General features: G+C 42.4%; 1 protein-coding gene across 3 annotated transcripts in view; it reads left to right on the forward strand.

Annotated features, from left to right (window-relative positions):
- Positions 1-24610, forward strand: part of dnah9 (dynein, axonemal, heavy chain 9) — a 158608-nt gene that overhangs the window by 118813 nt on the left and 15185 nt on the right. For all 3 annotated transcript variants that reach the window (XM_076093111.1, XM_076093109.1, XM_076093110.1), the window contains 7 exons: positions 13-135; positions 4171-4364; positions 5346-5494; positions 8590-8717; positions 19603-19830; positions 22353-22544; positions 22674-22865. In XM_076093111.1, the coding sequence (XP_075949226.1) occupies positions 13-135; positions 4171-4364; positions 5346-5494; positions 8590-8717; positions 19603-19830; positions 22353-22544; positions 22674-22865 (1206 nt within the window). The remainder of the gene's footprint in view (positions 1-12; positions 136-4170; positions 4365-5345; positions 5495-8589; positions 8718-19602; positions 19831-22352; positions 22545-22673; positions 22866-24610) is intronic.

The raw sequence follows: 24610 nt of genomic DNA on the forward strand, positions 1-24610 counted from the left end.
TCGTGTCTCCAGATCCTACTGATGAATAAAGAAATAAATCCTGCAGAGCTGGACTTCCTCCTGAGATACCCAGTCCAACCAGGTGTAATGTCACCAGTGGATTTCTTATCCAACCACTCCTGGGGAGGGATCAAGGTACAGAGAGAGGCAGAGATAGATGTGTTCTTAGCACTACTGAAATGTATTGATGTGAAATTTAAAGGGGAACCACCAGACAGTGTTCATCTTGTTAGCTATTTAGTCTTTGTGTCAAAGTCCTTGTTAGTTTTTATCATATTTAGTCAACTACATCTTGTTTTCTTTAGTTACGCTTTAGATAGGGATGCATCAATTTTGAAATTCAGGTCCAAGAACATTTTTTAAAACAATTTGGCCAATACCAATGTTGTTGTTATTTATTCCCATTTTGTGCAATGGGAACAAAGATACCTTTATTGTAAAGAAAAAAATAACAATAGCATTCAGCATTTTGTCACACTGTCTTTGAATGAGCACAAATTATATCATACAATTTGAAAAGCCTTTTTAGCTGCTATACAACTGCCTATAGCCAAACAAAATTGTGGGCTATATATAATATATCTGCTCACCCAGTATGGGTGATGGACTGCTGCATTGGCTGCACAGCATGGAGGATGTTCCCACTGTAACATCCTGGTGCTGTGTCTCCCCTCGTTGGACTGACAGGCTTCTAGTGACACATCACCGCAGTGATTGTTCTTCAGAAATCTTGTGAGTCTTTGTTTTACTGCCACATTTTTCGATGAACATGACAATGTTCATGCCATAGTCGTGTCCAGCCAGTGGCTTCTTCTCCGAATCAGAAGCTGCATACTGTTGTCTGAGACCTACTGTGAATAACCATCATTACAGCGACACATCAGATAAACATCATCTTATTTGTTAGGAAGTCAATGGTAGTCAACAGGACAAATATCAGGCGAGAACTATGTCCGGACGATAAATCGGTGCATTCCTAATTTAATTAAGTTGACTAAAGCTCTGGGAATTTCAGTCTTAGTCAAAGAACACCCAAACTATTTTAGTTTAGTTTTAGTTCACAATATATTGTGCATTTCAGTCAATCTAGTCTAAATAAAATGTCACCATCAAGAAAAATGCAAACATTCATCGTTTCGACCAGACAATAGCAAATGGACTTGGAATGTATAGTGCTTTTCTAGTCTTTCAACCACTCAAAGCGCTTTTACACCACATGTCATTCACTCATCATCAACTCATTCTACCACTGAGCCACAGTCACCCACAATGATTCAATAAATCCAAAAAATTATCAATACATCAATCGATAATTAAATATATTGTTAATCGTTCTATAACATGTTCCCAGCAGTCAGGGAGTCAGTAATAGACTCCCTCCATTTCACAGTATAGAACAGGGGTCACTAACTGACGGACCGCGGTTGTTTCCGGACCCAAGACCTAAAACCGATAAATAATTGAGAATTATTCAATTTTGATGTAGCGCTTCTATTTTAACCGGCGCAGCTTATACAGCATTTACGGCACTTGTTCAGCGGTGCAGGAAAAACAATGTGTTGTAAATCACATCACGTGATGCAGCTCAGCCAATCAAATATGGGTATTCTGACAAGTTTCCTGACTCGAGTGAGATGTACACACACCGTGACACACGGGGGAGAGACGAGGATACAGATAGCAGAGCAGGACAATTATAATGTTAGGTGTGGAAGTCAAAATTACAGAACTTCCTCCAGAAGAGAAAAATGGCCAGAGAGGTCTATGTCCAAGACTGGACAGACTTGTATAAGTGAATTCATTCCACGGGCAGCTTAAAATGTCTCATATGGAGCATATGTAGCCACTCACTGAAATGAAGACACAGAAAATAAACTCAAGAGCCCAATATAATCAGAATCTTAGCACATTAATTCACTGTTCCACAATGATGTTAACAGAGAGAATAGAGCTGAAACAAGTGGTTTAATAACCACAGTTAAAGTCCATGCTCACTAATTCCTCTTTTTAGAAGATGAGAATATAATATTGTGGCTTTTTTTATTGACATCACTTCACACCTGAATGAAGTGAATTTAAAGCTGCAGGGCAAATCAGTGAAATACATTTTTCTAAAATGAATTACTTTATTTTAAGATGCACATTTTTCAAAAGCTTTCTGTTATGTAATTTATTCTATAAAACAGCCCTTATTTTACTTGAAATGAGAAGAATATTTATTTATGTATTTCTATGTATTATTTATAATCCATCCAGTTAAATTTGAAAACTGAGAATAATAATTGTTAAAATATTATTGATGTGTACTTTCTTTATTTGATTTGACAGTTGTTTACTACAGAGACGTTACTACTACTAGACTTCTTGAATATATATAAATATATATAAATGGCACTAAATAGTGCAAGTTAGATATTATTGTAATGTTCTGGACCTTTGTACGAGGAGATTTTCTCAATCTGGACCTTTTGGAAATTTACTTGATTTGTTTTGTGCAGCGAGGTTCTGGCATAAGAAAGCATGAAGCCGTTAAAACTGAAGCGGCATTTGTTGGATCAATCCGCAGCAGATAAACTGAAAACTATACCTCTGTCAAATGACACTATAAGTAGGCGAATTGAAGACATGTCGGATGACATCAAACAACAGACCACAGCTCGAAATTAGGCAAGTGGTAATTTTGCATTACAAATGGACGAATCTACAGACATCACAAACAAAGCAGTTTTACTCGTTTACGTAAAACATGTATGGGACGGGGACTGACAGGAACAATTTCTCTGCACAAGAGAGCTCCCTACTACTACGACTGCTTGTCGTAGTAGTAGGAAATTTGAAAATTTGAAGTTGAAAATTTAGGTGGGGTGATGGTGGGTCCCGCAGCGAGACCAGTTGAGAACCACTGTTCTAGCCAATCCTGGCTGGCAGAATGAGATAGGAGCTTCGGTTGAGGTCACACGGTAGGCGTTCCCAATGTGAGACACTCAATCGTTCTACTCAGAGAACCGGGGTTACACAAGCAACCTAAAGTTTTCTGTTTCACACATATCTCCACTGTGTCAGCATGTGATTCTCTGAGCTCGGCTTTGCTCTGTGACCCCATGCCTTTTAACATTGAAAGGGCACCAGAAGAACTCTGCATAACAGTATTTCATCTTAAAGAACAGACGTCTGGCCGTGCAGCCCTGTGGACGTCAAGCAGCAGAGGTTCCTTCTCTTGTCAGATCAGTTTAGCGGATAACTAAACCCTAACGGCAGCATGGTTTTTTAGTTGCCCATGCTCATGAATTTTTCAGTCCGTACAGCCTAGAATATTAACTTAACCTAAACCCCTCTGAGGGTTTGGAGACGGCTTTGTCCAACTGCACTCAACCCACTGTGGATGTTTAAGGCCCTGCTAATCAAATTCTGTCACCTGATTTTCTTATCGCAATTGGAAACATAATCAGTTGGAAAGCTTTAAAGGCAGGTCAGATCCTGATTGTTTGGCCCTCTTGATAGTAGCAGAGCATGAATCCCATGAGACCCAGTGTATTCTCCTCTCACTGGGGCTTGCCAACCTCCTGTGGTAATTACACAAACTGAGTTGAAGTGATGGACTGTGTGCTGAGCCACTTCGTCTCACTCTAACTCATCACCTCATGCCCAGTGGTGAGCATTTGCGGAAAAGCAGATTTTATGGATTCCAGGACTACTTGTACTCTGTGTTTGAGGGTTTCAGGACCCTGCTCCTAGTATATACAGTACAGGTAGACAGTGTGCACACACAGTGTGTGTCTATACTTGTCAGTGTGTGCACCTGCTGGAGGCTGCACTGCGTGAGTCTGCTGTTCTCCACAGATGAGATAAGGTGTCTGTCAGCTCGGGCATCGCAATGGATGCATATTCAGTCCCCACCCCCCCGCCGTCCCCCCGTTCCGTTATGAAAGGGATCGTGTTTACTCAGCATTTGTGTTTGAATAAATAGTATTTATATTGGCGTAAGGAAAGACAATAATTCCTTTTTGTCTTTCTACAGAGTTTTGCAAACAAAGTTTGTCATTTTGCTGTGTATTGTGAAACATTACTGAAGTGGTCAAACTATTAAATGTGCCTCACTGATCACAGAGGAGCAGCACTTTTAAAAATACAGATGTTTTGCTGAATCATCTTTCTTTCCCCAACCACCAGTCCCTGTGCTCCATGGAAGAGTTCAGGAACCTGGACCGAGACATTAAGGGCTCAGCCAAACGCTGGAAGAAGTTTGTGGACTCTGAGTGTCCAGAAAAAGAGAAATTTCCACAGGAATGGAAGAACAAAACCTCTCTCCAGAGACTGTGCATGATGAGGGCCCTGAGGCCTGACCGCATGACGTACGCTGTCAGGTGAGAGGTGGAGGCATAGCTCGCTCTGTAATCTGTGAAAGGACCTGTGCTGCTTGGTGAAAGGGTAAAGGTTAAACATCTTAACCTTTGGCTTATAGTTTGCATTGACAGGGCACCTGTGCTCACTGCTGCTACTGTATGTTTGTCCGTTGCTTAGTAAAGCTAAATTACACAGCTCTAAAAATCACAATTGATGAGCCTCATCATTAGCCCTCAACCTGATGTCTAGACTCGTCATCATCCCAAACTTAGATCCCATTTTCACCTGGTATTAACATGCAATCTCTACTTTGATATCTTATTTGAATATGGAACCAAAAGAGATTAATAAAGCAAAGTGAGCAAAACATATATTTTACGTCATACTTTTAACTGTTGGAGAACTAATATTGAAGTTACACTAATCAAAATGTTTATGGAATAGCTGATAAAATAACTATGTGTAACCCACAGAGAGTAATCACCACACTCTACATCTTCCTCAGCTCTTCAGAGCATTTGGAATCTTTCAGCACATTGTTTTGGTTTTATGACTCTCAACTTTACCGTTTTGGTTGACTCTCATGGCTCTCATTATCCCTGTACAGACCCACGACAGGAAGCTGTTCAACCAAAACGCTCTGATGAACCCTCTGCACACTACCTGCTCAGCACCAAACAACAGATTAAGTTAGAGGCTAGCTGTTGAACATAGTAGACTGCTGGAAATGAACTAGTTTATACAAATGGATTTACAGGCAGATGCAGCAGTAACAACAGTAAGAAAGCCATAATGTTTTAAAGGCTTAAGGATTTATTCCTGAGAGGTTGAAACGACCCACTGACAACACAGTCGTGACAAGAGTTCATATTTAGTTCTGTAAGCAGCTGTCTATCTAATGCAATGCACTACAGAAGATTCCCACTCTTCAACTCATTCAGCTTGTCGGTCAAAGCTAATAAAAAAGTGTTGAGGAGAACTGAGTCATATTCTCCCCGCAGAGACTTTGTAGAGGAGAAACTGGGAAGCAAGTACGTGATTGGCAGATCAGTGGACTTCGCAATCTCCTTTGAAGAGTCGGGTCCAGCCACACCCATGTTCTTCATCCTCTCTCCTGGAGTTGACCCTTTGAAGGATGTGGAGAAACATGGTAATGCTCTCGCTTGTTTTATGTTTAATAAGCCGTCAAATTCAGCCTCTGGACTTTTATCAGAGCATACATATTGCCAATTTATCTGTATTTTCTTCATGTCGTGGGAACATGCAGGCTTTTCGTGGAATAGCCTATTGAAGTGAAGAGAAGGCATACCTGCATGCATGATTTCCACTTGATTTCCTACTGCATAAGATTATCAGTCAGAACAGCAGTCATCCCAACACATCTGTTGTGTCTCATCTGTGATATTAGCCATCACTGCCAATGCACAACATGCTCTGGATAGATTGAAGGGATTATACTAAAGGTCACAAATATATGAGACGACACCACTGGTGTATTAGGGGCAGCAGAAAATAAATGTTGTTGGTTTTAGAGTTACTTTACAACCCTCTATGAATAATGCGGAAAGCAGCAGGACACGCTGTTTTGATTTTTGACCACAAATATGCCAAAAGTTGAAGCTTTTTTACTGACCTAGAACAGGGCACCATCACCGCCTGACACTTCTGAATCTGCTGCCAAATAATTCAGTCAGTGGGTATTTGAAGTCAGCTCCATTTAATATTTAGATTGCAGGGATTGTATCAGTTTACTGGAACAAAGAGATTTCAACAGTATTTCTACTATAAGGGAGTCCCCATACATTTTCAAATGTCAGTATTTTTGCATTTGTTGTTACTTCACGGTTTCAGTCTGGATTGACTTTCTTGGGTTTCTGTTTCTGCTTAATAGTCCCTTTTAACCAAATTAATACATACCACATATTCATTTCAGCATGACTGTCAAATGCAGTCATTGCAAATTTTAGATGCCGCAAGTTTACAAAGACTTGGATCTCAGGCAGCAGCAGGTGGTTAAATGAGCCATAGCCGGACTTTTGGCCCAAGTGAAATCTACGATCCTCTCCTAATGGGATAAGAGGGAGCAGTCCTACTGGAACTGCCTGTAAGGGGTGTGATTATGGATTATGAACACTCTCACTTTAAGCGGAGTCAATCACATCAAAGCTAAAAGTAACCAATCAGTGCTGCATGCTGATAATGAGTAGCAGCAGCCCCACTACACTGAACCACAAAGAGGGGCTTTTCCATTATAGCTGTGACTATTGGGTTTCTCATTGGTATTAGGCTACAATTGGATTTTCATTAGATAGATGATGTGGTTTTGTATGCTCTGCAGGGGACCAATATCCCTCAGACCAAACCTCCCTAACTACCAGGTTCCAGGTTGGAGTTTTAATGAAACAGTCCAAAAGAATTGTATTGTTTGACATAAATCTCAAGTCATTGACCATCTGCTGTTTATGATGATAAATGCAGACTGTGACTTTTAGAGAAATGTTCTTATTGAATGTCTTACTGAGAATTAGATGAGAAGATCATTATCACTGTCATCTCCGTGTGTTTAATACTGCAGCAGGTAGCTTGGTCTTTTTTTCTCCTCAGAATGTACTAACCTAAGTGATTGCATCACCACTAATGTCACCATGATATTATGCTGATGTTTTTAACTGTTTTCAGTTCAGTAGTAAATTCAGTATGTTGCTGGTTTGATGAGGTAGGCCTATACAAGCACTGTTTAGGGGTTAACATCTCAGCAGTCACCTATCAGCCACAGAGCTGACTGATAATGAGCCCGTATGTGGCTTTTATGGTCCTTTACTGGGCTTTTAGTCAGGAAGTAACATAAGATAATAGGAGTGTAAATCACTTCCGATACATTGCTATCACAATAAACTGACTCGCCAGATGGTTTGTAACACAGAACCATCGGATAAACTGTCATTGGAAACTGTTTGGAAAAGGGCAGGCACTTTCAAAAAATACTTGACTGTGATTGGATGAACCATCTGTCAATCAAACTCTTACTGGCCAGTCGTGAGAAGAGAGAAAACCTGTTTTCCATCTAGAAAAGCTTTAAGTGTCTCTTCGCTTCTTTCAATGTAGAAATACTCTCCAGTTCTGAGAGAACTGATGCTATAGCAGCAGCTACGCTAACCTCTTTAGGAGCCGCCATTGTTGTTTAGAAACAACAGTCGCCTCTCCGTGTTGACTCGTAACACCTCGCCCACAGCTGCCAGTAGCTCCGCACAGGACTCTGATTGGTGCAGTCACTGAAGTACTTGGACACATACGCAATACGTGAAACCTGTCAACATCTATATTCATGTGATATGTGATCCCCGATTCTCGTGTGATCTCGCGAGAATCCAGCTGCTGTGCAAGTTAACTATCACGATACCTTGCCCACGATTAAGTGGGTATCGCTATACAGCGATACTTGATACATTGCAAGACAACTATCCACGCTACATTACGATGTCTTTGTAACAAAAAGATACAAATGCAAAAAGCAGGAATTATGTATTTATTTACTGCACTGTGGTGTCAGTTTCACAGAAATTGACAACTGAGATGAAACAATATACAACAAAATGCATAGAACATTAGCTAAGTGCCTCTTGAACACACTCAGACTGACTGCAACCTGTCTACGTCCACATGTGCCATCACTCTAATGTAAAATAACCACAAACTATCATAACGCCGAACAGTTCTGGAGTTGACATGTTTAAAGGAAGGGTACCTCTATGCCTCACTAAACTCTTTCTAATCTAAATTAACATCTCCTTCATAAGGTTTTCAAATTGAAACAAACAATGTGCGAGGCTGCCTGGTTTAGTGTGGTGTGTGGACAAAGAGTTGGACTCACCTCGATTCAAGAGGTTCTAGGCTTGGAGTAGCCACTCAACCTCTGTGCTAAAGATGCTATCGTAGCTAACTAGTTTATTTTCATCCGTCCCAACACGGCCGTTAGGGGCACCTACACTTTTTATTCAAATAACGATATTTGGAGCCAGTGTATCGATAACGGATTGCAAGTGGATTTAATTATATTCCCGTCTCGATATTTTGTCCCACCCCGATATTAGTGCTGCTAACAAAATAATTACATTGATCTTCTCATCTTATTCTCATCTGTCATCTAAAATAAGCAGATTTTCAGACCACAATTTGAAGACTATGAGTTCAACAATGCGTCAGAAGTATTTTTGTTTGAAATGTTACTTTTGTGTTTTCTTTCAGGGAAGAGGCTGGGTTTCACATTTGACAACAAGAACTTCCACAATGTTTCTTTGGGTCAGGGTCAGGAGGTTATAGCAGAACAAGCCCTCGATTTGGCAGCTAGAAACGGCCACTGGGTGATATTACAGGTACAGTATAACCATACACATACACCATACAAACACAGTCAGAAATAGCTCACATGAAGTATAATGCACAATAAATATTGCTGTGTATTTTACTCTCCTCACATAAATCCACCATTCACAAAGAGCCCTAACACTACCTAATTTGTTTTCAGGAGAACATTCATATTGAGTAGATCCAATTATAGTTATGTGAACACTAACATGAATGTGTGATGTGTATGATTGTTAAACATTCTGGCTCTGACTGAATTGTCCATTCAGTGTCCATTGTCCCATACACCTCGGGCAAAAGGTGCCAATTTTTTAAATATGGTAAGGTTGCAATAGAAATTTGTAATACAGACATTGACAAAAAAAACACAGTTAGCAGAATGAATACAGGGTTCATTTTGTGTCGAGGATTTTCTATTCAGCAGTGGTTTTAGATGGCATTTGTTTTATCTGGTCATGTTGTGAATGCGGAATAGAATCACATTGTTTTTCATGGCACACTCCATGGGATGATTACTTTCCTCCCAGGTTTGTCTGCATGGAAAAGTGAATAAAATTTTCTGCGGAAATTTCCTAACTGAAAATGCATTATACCGTACAATATCTACGTGGTGTCTGTTCTCCTCTTATCTGGAGGGCAAGGCCAGCGTTTACATTTTAAGTGAAAACCTTGGTGGAATTCTAATGGGATGTATCGACAGATATGAACCGCACACCGGGCACTGCGGTACACCCTTTTCATCTAATTCCCACAGCTGGTAGAAATTCCCCCCCAAAAAACGATTGGGATGCCATCACTCTCTGCTCCAGATCCAGGATAGCAAAGACAAGCAGTTGCTTAATTACCTTTGCATAGGAATCTCAATCGATAGGCTTAAAAAGGCCTTGTCCCCCTGGCAACCAACCTCCCACTCGCTTTATCATCAGCTGTCTGTTTGTCTGCCCGCTGAGAGCCACCCCCGTGGTACTGGCCAGGGAGGGAGAGGAAAACGGGGGGAGGGGAGGTGTCATATTCTCGTGTCTCTCCTGTTTTTACCACCAGTATCTCCTTCTCATATAATGCTCTATCTACTGGTTTCTATTCCTTTTCCCACCCTCTCATTCCGACATCACTTTCATACTTAAGTCTCAGTTCTTCATAACACATTGTCACATCCTCCCACCTTTTTTGCTAACCTGCTATTTCTCCCTCTCCTCCTCACCTTCTCGTTGCAGCTATCCACCTACCAATCCACACACATACACGCCCCTCCGCCCTCGTCTCTCAGTGTACCTTTACTCTCCGCTGCCAGGCCCGGCTCCATCAGTGGAGCGCTGGGTCAATAGCAGGTTCCCCCTCATTGACGGGTAATTACACTGCAGAACAGTAGCCCCTGGTCAGATGGGCCTCGGAGACAGAGATGCAGAAACTTTGAAAGCAGCAGCAGCACATTGGGAGGGAGGAGGGGCTGGAGAGGCAATCAATCGGGCAGATTGGAGTTGAATATCCCACATGGGCCAGGCAGTGGGAATCGGGTGGCTTAGACTCACCAGCCTCTTTGCACATTTACTGCTAAAGCCTCCCCATTTGTAGCCGCTGGCAGAAAGAAGTGCAAATAGCAGAGAAATCAGGAGAGACAATGTGACAATGTGACTTTACTTTGGAATGATATCAGGAACTGGGAATTTTGCAGTTATGTGGCAGGTGCTGTTTTGGAGATTTACCAGCTTAAGACAGCCAATATCTTACACATCGCTTAGCCCAACGTTGTTAATTTACATTCTTGTTCCCAGAAGTACAGTAGCACCTCCTTCCCGATGACATCATGATGGTCGTGAAAGATGGGGAGCTATGATTGGTTAGGGAACAACATGTAGATTGTCATGTCTCTGAGTCACGGCAAAAATGTATTCCTCTATTATTGCCTGATGCTGTGACTATTTTACCAGACAAAATAGTAGTGTAGTCTGAACCCGGCAGAGCAAAGAACCAGTTAGCTTTGGTATTCTCTTGAAACTTGAGCAAGTCCTGCATTTTTTTAGATTTTACATCTATGGCTCAGTGGTAGAGCGGGTCGTCCTTCAATCAGAGGATCGACGGTTTGATCCCCGGCTCCGCTAGTCCATGTTGATGTGTCCTTGGGTGTGCCTATGGTGTATGAATGTGGTATGAATGATTAGTTAGATTCCTGATGGGCAGGTGGCTCCTTGCATGGTGGCCCATGCCATCAGTGTATGAATGGGTGAGAGACATGTCGTGTTATAGCGCTTTGAGTGGTCAGAAGCTATACAAGTACAAGTCCATTTACCATTTACTTATTGATGACCCTTTCTTATACCACGGGGATGGCAAGGATTAAATTGAACAACGTTAAAAGTGTGTGGTGGTGTCTGTATCTGCAGAGACCCTGCCTTCTGCTTGGAGTTTCTTATTATACTGATTTCAGGTGATTTTCTGGCCATTAACCCCTAAAACGTAAGCACACATCCAAGAGAAAGCAACAAAAATAGAAGATAGTACCAAAAAAATGCAAATATAGCTATAGGTGAAAAGCCAAGCGGACAAAGTTTGTTCTAAAACGAGACTAAATCTTCTTGAATAGAAGATGGTTGGAGTTGTGACAGAGAGCTGCAGCAGCAAACAGCATTGAGATGAGTGTCAGCTACCAGCCACACAGCTGGTAAATTAGTCAATAGTCATGCAGCATGAATGAAAAAGCCCAGGCCAATCTGCCTGAGCCTACACTGTACTTCAACTATTTCATCTTTGTTAGTAAGGATTCGTGTTTTTGGGACACGTAGCATAATTTTAATAATTGGTCAGTGATGGGACGTCTCTTACCAAAATAAACCCTTGGAGTATCTAATTTCAACTCACATCGCCAACAACTGTCTGCTCTCTCTCTCTCTCTCTCTCTCTGTCTCTGAGTGGAAGGAGTGCGGAGTTGGCGGAGCGTGTTTGAGAGCGATAAATAGCGATTTTTCGATCTTTTTCTTCACTGGGTAATGTTGTATATGGTAGTGTAGTGGGATGTGCAGGGTTCACGGTTTTTTTTTGTGTACTTTTAGCTGTTTTTTGGGTCTTTGTTTGTGAGCGGATTGCAGTCGATCAGCGCGTGCTGGTCGGCGTGCTAAACGCCACCATGGGCCTGACCAAATTAACCAGGGAACACGGTGTGAAGATCCCGCCGCTGTTCGGGTGTTCAGTGGAAGAATGCTGCCTGGCAGTGGGTGCGCTTGTTGGCCACAGTCACGTGAAGTCCGCAGCGCGGATGAACAACGCTGTGGTCATCTTTTTAGATAGCATAGAAACTGCGGAAGTGATGTTGGAGTGCGGGATCGAGGTGGGCGATCATTTCCTACCCACGTATCCTCTCAGCTCACCGGCAGGGAAAGTCACTGTGTCCAACGTGCCACCATTTATAAGAAATTATGCAATAATCAGAGAGCTGTCCAAACATGGGAAAGTAGTGTCTCCGGTTAAGAGAGTGTCTTCTGGTTTTAAATCTCCGCTGTTAAAGCACGTGGTGTCTCACAGGAGACATGTACTCATGATCCCGAACGACAGGAGCAGGGTGGTTAACCTCGTGTTCAAAATCACAGTAGAGGACTTTGACTATGTCATCTTTGCAAAGACTGATGATTTTAAATCAAGCAGGACGGACAGGAGGGAACAAGTGGGGCACAGGAGGTGAGAGAAGAGAGGAAAAGTGGGGGACAAGAGGTGATGAAGGACGGGGCAAGTGAGGTCCAGAAGGTGAGGGAGAGTACTGGAGGACAGGTGGAGATAGGTAGTGAGGTGGACATGGAAGCAGATGAGGAGCAGCTCAAAGCCCCTCAGCTGAAGAGGAAAAAGAAAGGAGACAGCGGAAGCTCACAGGTGAAGAAAGCGGCAACGAAAGAAAGTGGAAGAGTGTGAGTCCAGTCTGGAGGAAGACTCTGTGAAGGGTATATACATGGTCGGTGGTCCGGTGTTTTGGGAGGAAGCCAATTCGATTTTTTTACTCAAGATGGAGTGTTCGTCAAGGAAATGTAATATTCTTTTATTTAGAATACTACAGAATAATTTACCTAGACAGCTGCTGACACAGATGCCCCGGTAGTTACTATAGGGTCTGACTTGTCCCCACTCTTATGAACCGGGGAAATGAGCCCTTTGCTCCAGATGTCAGGAAAACATCCTGACTGTAATACGATGTTGAACAACTTCAACACTGCACCCTGCATCTCCGGGGTGCTGCATTTGAGCATTTCATTTTTGATGGTGTCTGGACCACAAGCTTTTCTTGGCCGGAGACATTTTGTCTGTGTGCTCAGTTCTTCCCAAGTAATTGGGAAATCAAGGGGGTTCTGGTTGTTTTTAATTGTTTCTTCTAATGTTTGGAGTTTTTCTTTTATTATACATTGATCTGATTAGTTAGATTTATTGGTATGTCTTTGTCCAGATGTCACCATGTTGGATGGTTAATGCTTGTGGTTGCTTTGTGTTGAAGTTGTTCCACATATCCCAGAATTGATTTTGATTAATGGTGTTCTCAATATATTCAAGTTTCATGTGGGTAAAATTTAGTTTTTTGTTCCTAATTGTACATTTATATGTGTTTAAAATTCCATTGTACCTAATGCGTAAGGCTGGGTTGTTTGGTTGGCGATGTTTTTCATTTGCTATTTTTCTCAGGTCTTTTCTGATGCTCTTGCATTCTTGATCAAACCATTTGTCGGTGTTTTGCCTTTTAACAGGCTTCCGTTTTTGTTTTATAAGGTCAGCTTTTCATATTGATATCATCAATGGCCTTGTTTACACCGTCTCTGGTGTGGATATATTGATTTTGGTCATATATTGATATGTCATCTATCAGATCAGGTGAGTTCAAGGCCATGATGAATTTGTCTCCACTGTCTGGGGCCCATCGGTAAGTAGGATTTAATTTAAACAGCTTACTGGGTTCTTTTTTTGTGTCATTCATTTGACCTGAGAGTTAAAGAACATATTTATTTGGATGTGGTCTGAGAGGGGGGATTGTTGTCTGACAGTGAATGCACTGATAGTGGAGGGGTCCATGTCAGTGATTGCATAGTCTACTACACTAGATCCAAGAGCTGAGGAGTATGTGAATCTTCCTAAAGAGTCCCCTCTGAACTATGTACAGGCCTAAGGCCCGCCGAGATGCACTAGCTCCTTGCCACTTTTATTTATTTCAAAGTCCAGGTTGTTCCGGTGGGTGATGGTTGGTGTGGTAAATAAGGGAGTTTGACCAAACACATGGTTGTTGCCCTGTGGGTCGATGACATCATGTTCAATTCCTGTTTGTCCATTTAGATCTCCAGTTAGAAGCACGTTTCCTTGGGCCTGGAAATAGGCGATTTCTGAATAAAGAGTTTCAAAAATGTATTTTTCAAAATAAGGAGAATCTACTGGGGGTATATAAATAGCACAGAGATATAGATCCCTATCAGTTATGCCCTGGGTTTGATCTAACTTTAACCAAATGTGTGATTTACCCTGTTTTACTGGTGAGATCTTATGGCAAAGGTCTCCTTTATACCACACCAACATCCCCCCCGATGTTCTGCCTTTGCGTATGTTTTTAAATTTGATAGAGGGCACTATGACTTCATTATATCCTGGAGGACAGCAAGTGAGCAGATCATTTTGACACTATGTTTCTGTTAACATAATTATATCAACATCTTTGATAGATTTCATGAATTCACAGTTTCCACTTTTCAGTTCAAAAGTTGAGGAGTGGAGACCCTGAATATTCCAGCAGCTTATATGAAATGAACGCATTTAAAAACAATCAAAATGAACCTGTATAGCGAGACAAATATAAAAAACACCTACAACTATCTATACATTTACAATACTGATAATAATAATAATTTTGACCTTATTTGACCTTATTTGTGTCCAGGAATTTCCCATTAGAGTCAGCCAGCAGGACCACTTGTGGGGCTTGCTCTTCAGGCTGAGTGGAGGAAAGCTGGGATGGGCAGAGCTGGCTGTTGGTAGCTGGCTGTGTGGATGTATCAGGAGGTGCCAGGGTGTTGTTGGGCTGGGTGTAGAGCAGAGGGGATGGGACAGAGACAAGGCAGGGGTTTGGGACACTGGCAGGGAGAGTTTGTGTCTCTGTACTTGTCATTATGGGGACAGATGAGAGTTGGTCTGTCAGGCGTTGGATTTGTCTGGTGAAGCTCCTTTCTTTATTCTCAGCATCCTCCTTCACTTTGGCTAACTGAGTACGGAGCACAATGTTCTCCTGGTTGAGTGTCTCTAGACTTCCTCTGAGGTCAGATGCCAAGGCCTGGTTGTCTCTCTTGAGCTGCTGGAGCTCCTCTTTAAGCTGTTGCAGAGTGTTGTCTGGGGGGTCAGACAGTCTGGCCTGGGTCAGCTCTTTGAATTCAGCAAAGTCCAGCTCCAGCAGGGCCATATTCTCCTTCAGCTTGTTGGTGGAGCTGGCAGGTGTGGGAGGGGTAGAGATGGACAAGGTGGTGAGGTTCTCTACTGGGTTCTCATCGTCTTCACTGTCAGAGGGGACATGGATCCTCTTGGTGTCCATCTCAGCTTTCAACAGTGGGAATACCTCTTCAAAGGACTCCAGGTTGTTTTCATTCCCTTGGACCATGACCTTTCCTTTGGTGTAGTATGTGATGGTAAGCAGAGGGTCATCCTTGTCAAGGTGTTCATCTTTACAGATCTTTAATCTGCCTCCTGAGCCAATGCCCTCACTGGATACGTATGCATAATTGCTGCACAGAGATGTAAATCGAATCAGTGAAGAAAATGAGGTTGTTCTTCTTCCTTCCTTCTTTTTGTTGGGCGTAGTCAGTGAAGAGGACCTCTGGGTTTTCACATAGTGTCTTCTCCTTGTGTTTCTCTCTGGCTGTTACACTTTTACATTTAGCAGGGTACTCCATCTCTCTGCTCTCTGCTCTCACAGCTGTGCTGTGATATATACAGGTGCTGGTCATATAATTAGAATATCATCATTATCATCATTAGATTTATTTCACTAATTCCATTCAAAAAGTGAAACTTGTCTATTATATTCAGTCATTACACACAGACTGATATATTTCAAATGTTTATTTCTTTTAATTTTGATGATTATAACTGACAACTAAGGAAAATCCCAAATTCAGTATCTCAGAAAATTAGAATATTGTGAAAAGGTTCAATATTGAAGAGACCTGGTGCCACACTCTAATCAGCTAATTAACTCAAAACACCTGCAAAGGCCTTTAAATGGTCTCTCAGTCTAGTTCTGTAGGCTACACAATCATGGGGAAGACTGCTGATTTGACAGTTGTCCAAAAGACGACCATTGACACCTTGCACAAGGAGGGCAAGACACAAAAGGTCATTGCAAAAGAGGCTGGCTGTTCACAGAGCTCTGTGTCCAAGCACATTAATAGAGAGGCGAAGGGAAGGAAAAGATGTGGTAGAAAAAAGTGTACAAGCAATAGGGATAACCGCACCCTGGAGAGGATTGTGAAACAAAACCGATTCAAAAATGTGGGGGAGATTCAGAAAGAGTGGACTGCAGCTGGAGTCAGTGCTTCAAGAACCACTACGCACAGACGTATGCAAGACATGGGTTTCAGCTGTCGCATTCCTTGTGTCAAGCCACTCTTGAACAACAGACAGCGTCAGAAGCATCTCGCCTGGGCTAAAGAAAAAAAGGACTGGACTGCTGCTGAGTGGTCCAAAGTTATGTTCTCTGATGAAAGTAAATTTTGCATTTCCTTTGGAAATCAGGGTCCCAGAGTCTGGAGGAAGAGAGGAGAGACACACAATCCACGTTGCTTGAGGTCCAGTGTAAAGTTTCCACAGTCAGTGATGGTTTGGGGTGCCATGTCATCTGCTGGTGTTGGTCCACTGTGTTTTCTGAGGTCCAAGGTCAACGCAGCCGTATACCAGGAAGTTTTAGAGCACTTCATGCTTCCTGCTGCTGACCAACTTTATGGAGATGCAGATTTCATTTTCCAACAGGACTTGGCACCTGCACACAGTGCCAAAGCAACCAGTACCTGGTTTAAGGACCATGGTATCCCTGTTCTTAATTGGCCAGCAAACTCGCCTGACCTCAACCCCATAGAAAATCTATGGGGTATTGTGAAGAGGATGATGCGAAATGCCAGACCCAACAATGCAGAAGAGCTGAAGGCCACTATCAGAGCAACCTGGGCTCTCATAACACCTGAGCAGTGCCACAGACTGATCGACTCCATGCCACGCCGCATTGCTGCAGTAATTCAGGCAAAAGGAGCCCCAACTAAGTATTGAGTGCTGTACATGCTCATACTTTTCATGTTCATACTTTTCAGTTGGCCAAGATTTCTAAAAATCCTTTCTTTGTATTGGTCTTAAGTAATATTCTAATTTTCTGAGATACTGAATTTGGGATTTTCCTTAGTTGTCAGTTATAATCATCAAAATTAAAAGAAATAAACATTTGAAATATATCAGTCTGTGTGTAATGAATGAATATAATAGACAAGTTTCACTTTTTGAATGGAATTAGTGAAATAAATCAACTTTATGATGATATTCTAATTATATGACCAGCACATATATATATATATATATATATATATATATATATATATATATATATATACTTCTATATCCCTTTTGAAAACCATCCGAAGGTTATCTTGCAATTTATCTCACTTTGTCAGGTCTAAGTCTTAGATGAATTTAGAAGCTCATTTCTGGTGCAGCTACTCTTCTCGGAATCCTGTCTCTCTCTGTCTCTCTCTGTCTCTCTCTATGTCTCTCTCTCTGTCTGTCTGCTACACTCACACAGAGCACTGGGCTATTCCTTAAAGCAGTTACACTACTCTTATTGTATCTGTGCAGGCTAATAAGAAGCAAAAGGCTAACGGAAGGTTGATTTCAGCTGTGTGCATTACTTTAAAGTGTCCCCTGGAAACCGTTTCTGTTGTGTGCTGTTGTGTTGTTTCTAAATGCTGTGCATATGTTGTCCATTGGTGAAGGTGTTTTCTTCATTTGTTTGTGTTTTTTCACTTTGCATGTGCTTCCCTAATTTGCAGTGTGTTGAGCTCTTATGGCCGCCGTAATTTCAGCCATTATATAATGACCGATTACCCATTAAAGTATTTTTTGGGGGGAGTGTTCCGATGTGAGGGTCCTGGGACAGAAGATGTCGTTTGCTGTACACATTGTAAAGCCCTCTGAGGTAAATTTGTGATTTTGGGTTATACAAATAACTTGAATTGTATTAAATTGACAGACCACAGCAAACTTTATCCCATTTTTTATGACAAACTGTGAATATATTTTCAAATCTGGACTCATTCAGCGTGTGTCTTGCTGTCAGAGCCTACAGAGTGTCGGCAGTCTGTTTGTCCCTCAGTCCTGTTGGCCTTGTTCCTGCGTCAGTCTGGAGTCTGACTGCTTCTCCTCTGCAGGGCCGCCTCCTCAGAGCGGGAGCCCAGCTGTGCAGCTGTCCTCGGCGCTGCTCCTTGACGAATGTGTTTCTGCTTGTGAGAAAGAATTGTGTGCGTGCACCTGCGTGTGTTTATATTTGCTCGAGCCAGTGTGTGTGTGCGTGTGTGCGTGCATGACAGGCAGCTCCATGTGCCATTGTCCTTTCCCTCAGGTTGTGTTTGATAGCAATGCATCAGAGACCTTGCCAGTGGTGTCATCTAATGGGTTTTGGATTCAACTTTTATATTATTATGTAAATAGGTGACTCTTTGATGTAGTATCAGTGCAGTCATCACAGGGGCTGGAAGGCCCTTGTCAAGAAGACATTGAAGGAACAACGATGTTGCACCTGAAAGTTAATTAAAAAGCCATAAAATAGTGTCTGATGCTCTATCTTGTTTGTTTGTCTGTGGGCCGGTCTGTCTCTCTCTCTCTCCATTCATCCCCCTCTTCTCCCCCTGCAGCCACAGGATGAATGGTTTCATTACAGTGACAAGTTCTGAGGCAGTCTCTGACTTCCTCTGCTGGCTCTCTTTATTGCCAAACTATTTACATGCCAAGAGGAAAACTTGTACTGACTTGATGAAAAAGCGCTTGAATTGAGACTTTTAATTTGTATACCATTCATTATTCTCTAAGGCATTAAGAGGCAAACTAACTTATCCCCTTCTCAGCTTCGAGCTCCTTCCGGCACAGAGTGTAAAACTTTTCTCTCTTTTTGTTTTTTTTCAACGACTCTCCTAAAAATTGACGTTCCTCTCCCTGACATGTCCCGTCGCTTGGAAAGAAGGCTAGCTTAAAGATTAAATATGGAGAGCAAAGGGAAATGAGAAAGTAAAGAGGCTTATGAATTAATGACTAGAGTTATTAGTGCTCTAATTAGATTTAGGGAATGGGCAGTGCTGCATAGTGAGATGTGGGGGGGGTTGGCTGACTCCTTATCATTCACAGGATATCCTGTAAGTGTCAGGACAGTTGAGATGGAAAATTGAGCTCATCCATGCTTGTGTGATAGTACAAGTCAGCTCCACTGCCCGCAACGCACTGAGAGATGAATGTGCAGAAAAGTCAGGCTGAAGTTACGCCGGAGAACGGACGCTTAATGTCAGCAACCTAGAAATGGGTTTCAAGTGCTATGTACCATTTAATTTGGTGCCACATCAAAGTCACAGTGAAGAGAGAAGAATATGCAACATTTTAATTGCTCCTTTTTGCTAGTTGTCATTACAAACATAAATTATATGGCCAATTCCAGCATCAAGTACCGTATTAAGCTATTATGTGTTATCCATTAAAGCCCAGACTTTCACAGATATCCAACAGAAAACATTATCTGGGTGTAGATTAGGCTCTCTAGCCTCTCAGAGGAGAATTCATCTTGCCTCACAACTAGCCTGTTGCCTACCGATAACATACCATTTTCTTTCTTAACCCTTTACTTGCTGATCCTGTTTCCTGTAGAATATCCACTTGGTGGCTCGCTGGCTGGGTTCTTTAGAGAAACATCTGGAGCAGCACGCAGAAGGAAGCCACAATAACTTCAGGGTGTTTGTCAGTGCAGAGCCCTCCTCCACCCCTGAGGGCCACATCATCCCACAGGGCATTCTGGAGAACTCCATCAAGATCACCAATGAACCGCCTACTGGTATGCACGCCAACCTACACAAGGCCCTGGACAACTTCACGCAGGTAATACACCTCGAGGTTGGATGTCACTCCTGGATGTCATGTGATAATGATAAAGTAAATAACTGGAACCATTTACCAACTGGCCAAAACAATCTATTAAAGCAGCTTTAAAACTAGCCTCACCTCAGACAGATACAACTTTAACGTGCTGCCAACAAGTCATTCGTAATTACATTCCAATTCTAAACTATATGAATTATGTATTTAAATACCACTCTGAAAGTGGCTTTTTGATTGTAAAGGTCCCATCAAAAGATATCATTACTTCCTGAACATGACTATTTCCTTTTGAAATCTGTCCAGTCTTAGTCATAAACCAGTTTGATTTGATAGACCTCTGTGGAAGGATAGTTGCAAAATCAGTGATCATTTTATTAATTGGACTCTTAAGTTACACCCACTATGTAGCACAAGGTCACAACTGCAGATGCATTGTTTTCTAAGAAGTGATTCCATTAGCACTTAAAGTGCCCATTTCATGAATCTTTAGAATGAAAGGGCTACAGATACTTGAAGAACTTATTTTCATGTTTGCCATGAGTGGCAGCTGAGGCAACATGTGGCAATTTTCACTCCAGATTTCTCATCAAGTTGCCAATTTGCAGAAATGTAGGAGCGAGCAGATGGGGGGGAGTCACCTTTCACTCACTGTGGAATTGCCTCCGACCCATTGAGGACAGATGTGAAGGTCATCAAACCTGTGTGTGGTTCCATTCTGCAGGGAGGTATTGATACGTTACATGAGGACTGAGATCACAATGAAGTCTGTCGGACACTTTTTGTGTTTGTTATTGGAGAGAGTCCAGACAATGTGCTCCTGGCCGTTCTGCAGCCTCTAAATTTAGAATGGATCAGTGTGCTGCAGTGGCCTCTCCCTTTTCTCCACCTTATCACTTCTCCTCTCCATCTCAGCCCTACAATTACCTCAGTGCTTTGCTGCCAATGCATCTTCCTCTGCACCATTACCTGAGTGCTCAGCTTCCTCCCGGTCCATTTCCACGATCCTTAGTTTTCCGATGTCTATCTGCCTGATAAGCGCTACGTGCTTGTGAGCCCTACCTTATGCAGACCCACAGTGAGGTCCATTGAGGTAAGGACGGGGCAATATTCCAGTCATGTGTACTGTGACGGCCCTCACAGTACACAGTCGTGGCTGATTGCCTGATGCAGAGCACCTGGTCCTGGAGCATAAAGCCCTGCTCCAGTGTTGCTCTGCCCCTGGGTCTTTCTCCGGCTTACGTGGAGTGAGCTCTGCCAGTAGCTGCCGGTTATATTTTGGCTGTGGTCTTCTTTGGTTTCGCTGACACCCCACACTTCATCACACACGCATTCACATTACTGATGTTATTGACTGACACACTTCACAACGGTAATTACTTCTTTATTTAGTTAAAATAAATACTTTACTTTAGCACCATCTCTTGTGTCTCGTCGATATTTGTCATGGCCTAAGAGCCGGGTTGTGACAGTCCTCAGTGAAAGCTAATCAATGTTAGGCTAACTCTCTGTAGTAGCCCACCCGCGTGGCTAAAGCCAGCACTAAGCCAGAGAAATGACAGTTTCTTCCCTCTTGACCTTTTCACTTTTCTACTGCTGATCTACGATGGAGTCTGGGAGGGCTACAGTTAAAGTCTGGGACAGTGGTTTAGGTTTTTACTAAGAAAACATTTGCACAATAGCTATGTGAAATAAGCTGTAAAGGATTTTCAATTCCCCGTTGGCTGAAACTAATCGTTCAGTTTATCATATCATTTTTTCTGGTAATTCAGACTCATGCATATCCTGATGCTAATCTTTCACATCTGTCAGTTCAGAGATATTGAGGTGTGTTTTTCAGTGTATGTGCATGCCTGTGTGTGTGTCCTCTCTGCAGTCTCACTGGATGCCTTTTCTCTCCAGTCCACAGGTCATGAATAGGGAGGCTATGCATCTCTTTCAGCTGGGTTGAGCAGAGGAGTATTGAGCAGAATATTAACTAAATATGTGTGTGCGTGCGTGCGCGTGCGTGTGTGTGTGTGTGTGTGTGTGTGAGAGCGGTAGGCAGTCTTCACTCTACTTTTCTGCACGTGCGTGTGCATCATAGGAGTCAGCTCCCCCAGGGCACTGAGAGGGTCTTCACCGTGGCACTCACCATGACACATGCTGGAATAAAGAGAATTTAGCCTTTCTATTTCCATAGGGGTTTTTGGCATTCTTATTTAACCGTCTCTCCCCCAGAGATTATAGTGCCATTTACATCCATTCTGTTTTTTTGCTTGTCTGGAATAATGAGCGCAGGAGACGGTTGGAGGCTGAAAGCGCGTGACAACTTGTGACAATTAAAAGGGAATCTCATAGTTTATAGCCATCGAGTCATCTCATTGTCTGTCTGTCAGTGTGGGGAAACACTGGGGATTTGACGAAATACAAACGATTACAGGGCTGCCTGCCACTACTTTTTACCTGTAACATGCCACGGCGGTGCATCTTAATGTTAATGCAGCGGTACAGTTTAGGATGCTCTTTGTTTTTTTGTGTTCCAGGACACGCTGGAGATGTGTGCGCGGGAGAATGAGTTTAAGAGCATTTTGTTCGCCCTGTGCTACTTCCATGCAGTGGTGGCAGAGAGGAGAAAGTTTGGTCCTCAGGGCTGGAACAGATCTTACCCTTTTAACACTGGAGACCTCACCATTTCTATCAATGTCCTCTACAACTACTTGGAGGCCAATCCTAAGGTAGATGTTTCTGTTTTTCTTTTATTTCTGGGCAATAGATTACAAAGACCCCTATTTGTAATCTTAAATGGAAATCTAAACACCACAAGCCACTCTCGAGCAAAGCAGCAACCCCACTCTAATTACCAGGTGCCATATGATGACCTGCGATACTTGTTCGGCGAGATCATGTATGGTGGTCACATCACGGACGACTGGGACCGCCGTCTGTGTCGGACCTACCTTGAGGAATTTATCAAGCCCGAGATGATGGAGGGAGAGCTGCACCTAGCACCTGGCTTCCCCTTACCTGGAAACATGGACTACAACGGCTACCACCAGGTGAGGCAGACTCAGACCAATTCATAGCCTTTCCATTCCATGAAAAGTAAATTCAAATTTAAAACAAGCAGAGTGCAGATCTTTACCAGGTGAGTCTGCAACCACTACAGCTGTATTGGTTACAGCTTGACTGCAAGTGTATTAGATGTGTTTTTCACTCTCACGTCTCACACAACAGATAAGCTCCCATTTTGATATATGCAGATGTCTGCACCGGCTCTGTGCAGGTGTGCGTCTCATCTTCGTCTCACGGGAGTGCAACTTGAGTGTTTCATTTGATAATATGTGTGTAAAAGTAAGGTTGATGCCCAATAAAAAGACATGAAATAACTTTCCACAGAGCAGCTGCAGTGTGTGTCGTTCTGTTAGCTGTTAGTTGCCAAACAGACCGTCCAAAACAGTGAAAGTGAGTAAAGTGTTTCCCCCCTGGGGTTCTGTCCGCAGAGCAGCAGCGGAGTCAGCTCTGAGCTCTGACTCTGAAAATCTCCAAGTAGAACCCACAACACAACACATGTATTCATATAGACGCACCACAAAATGTTGCCATCAGCAGTCCCACTTTAATGTTTAAGCTGCATCTCACTTCTCTTATAAACCCTGTCTAGAGCCACACCTGTCAGCTGTTTGCATCACTCTGATGAACCCAGTGCACACTACCTGCACCGCACTAAACAGCAGATTGCTTTTATGTCCCAGATTCCTCTGAGCATAATATCCTTGGATGAATAAAGACAGGAAGAACATACAAGACCAAATCCATTCTTTTCAGTATCATCAATACTACCTAGCTGTGCATTTGCCTACAGTTAAACTTGACATGCAAATTTACAGCGCTTTGTGTGAACAGAGTCAACTTTAAATTGGAAGAAGTTATCATATTAGTTGTGTTGCTTTAATGACATTTTCTATAACCCTACTCTGCCAAACAAGAAGCAATGCTAACTGTAGTTACTGTGAATAATCTGTACTTCAGATCTGGAACCATCTCCATGACAACTGAGCTACCCCTTTATGAAGACCATTCATATACCATATATTGAAAATCTCCTGAAAAAGTTAGTGACAGGAATAACAATGTCTTGTAGTCTATCGTGGCTCTATACATTACAAAACATTGCCATAGAATGCAAGACTTTGAAGGTCAAAGGTGAAATCCTCCAATATAGACATCATTCCTGGGATCCTGGGTTAAGTCACTATGTCACCACCTATTTAATGAAGATGCACAAATGCATTTAGCTTTGCCACTCTCTGGTGTGTCTGGGTGGAGGCAGACTCCAGGAGCTGCCCTGGTAGTTAAACATTTGAAAGCTTAGAATGAACATAGCCCATTCATCAGCTTTATCCCCAGTGTGATCACCATTAATATTGTTGACATGTTCCAGCCTGACCTTCCACTGCTTCACCCCACCGTGCTGTTGTATATTGCTATTTATCATTGAACCTTGATTGACAGGATGAAATCAGAAATGAGGTAGGTTGTTGTGTCAACGGCTGCAGTGCACCATTTAGATATTATGTATCATTCTCAAAGATGTAGAAATAAGCAAGGCCAAGCATATTGTGGCCATTTCAGTTTTTTTAAAGCTTCATTCTCTGATAGCTGGAACCAGTATGAATATGAATAAGAATATGAATAACAGTGGTTCAGAAAATGTGACAGTCCAGATTTCTCCCACGTGGTCCCTGGGGAGGCAGAGGGAGCGGGCTGTGCCACTTGTATTTCATTTTGCCCCAGTCTGAGT

Source organism: Anarhichas minor, unplaced genomic scaffold (assembly GCF_050575085.1).
Source record: "Anarhichas minor isolate MPS153535 unplaced genomic scaffold, ASM5057508v1 ptg000017l, whole genome shotgun sequence".
NCBI classification, from domain to species: Eukaryota; Metazoa; Chordata; class Actinopteri; order Perciformes; family Anarhichadidae; genus Anarhichas; species Anarhichas minor.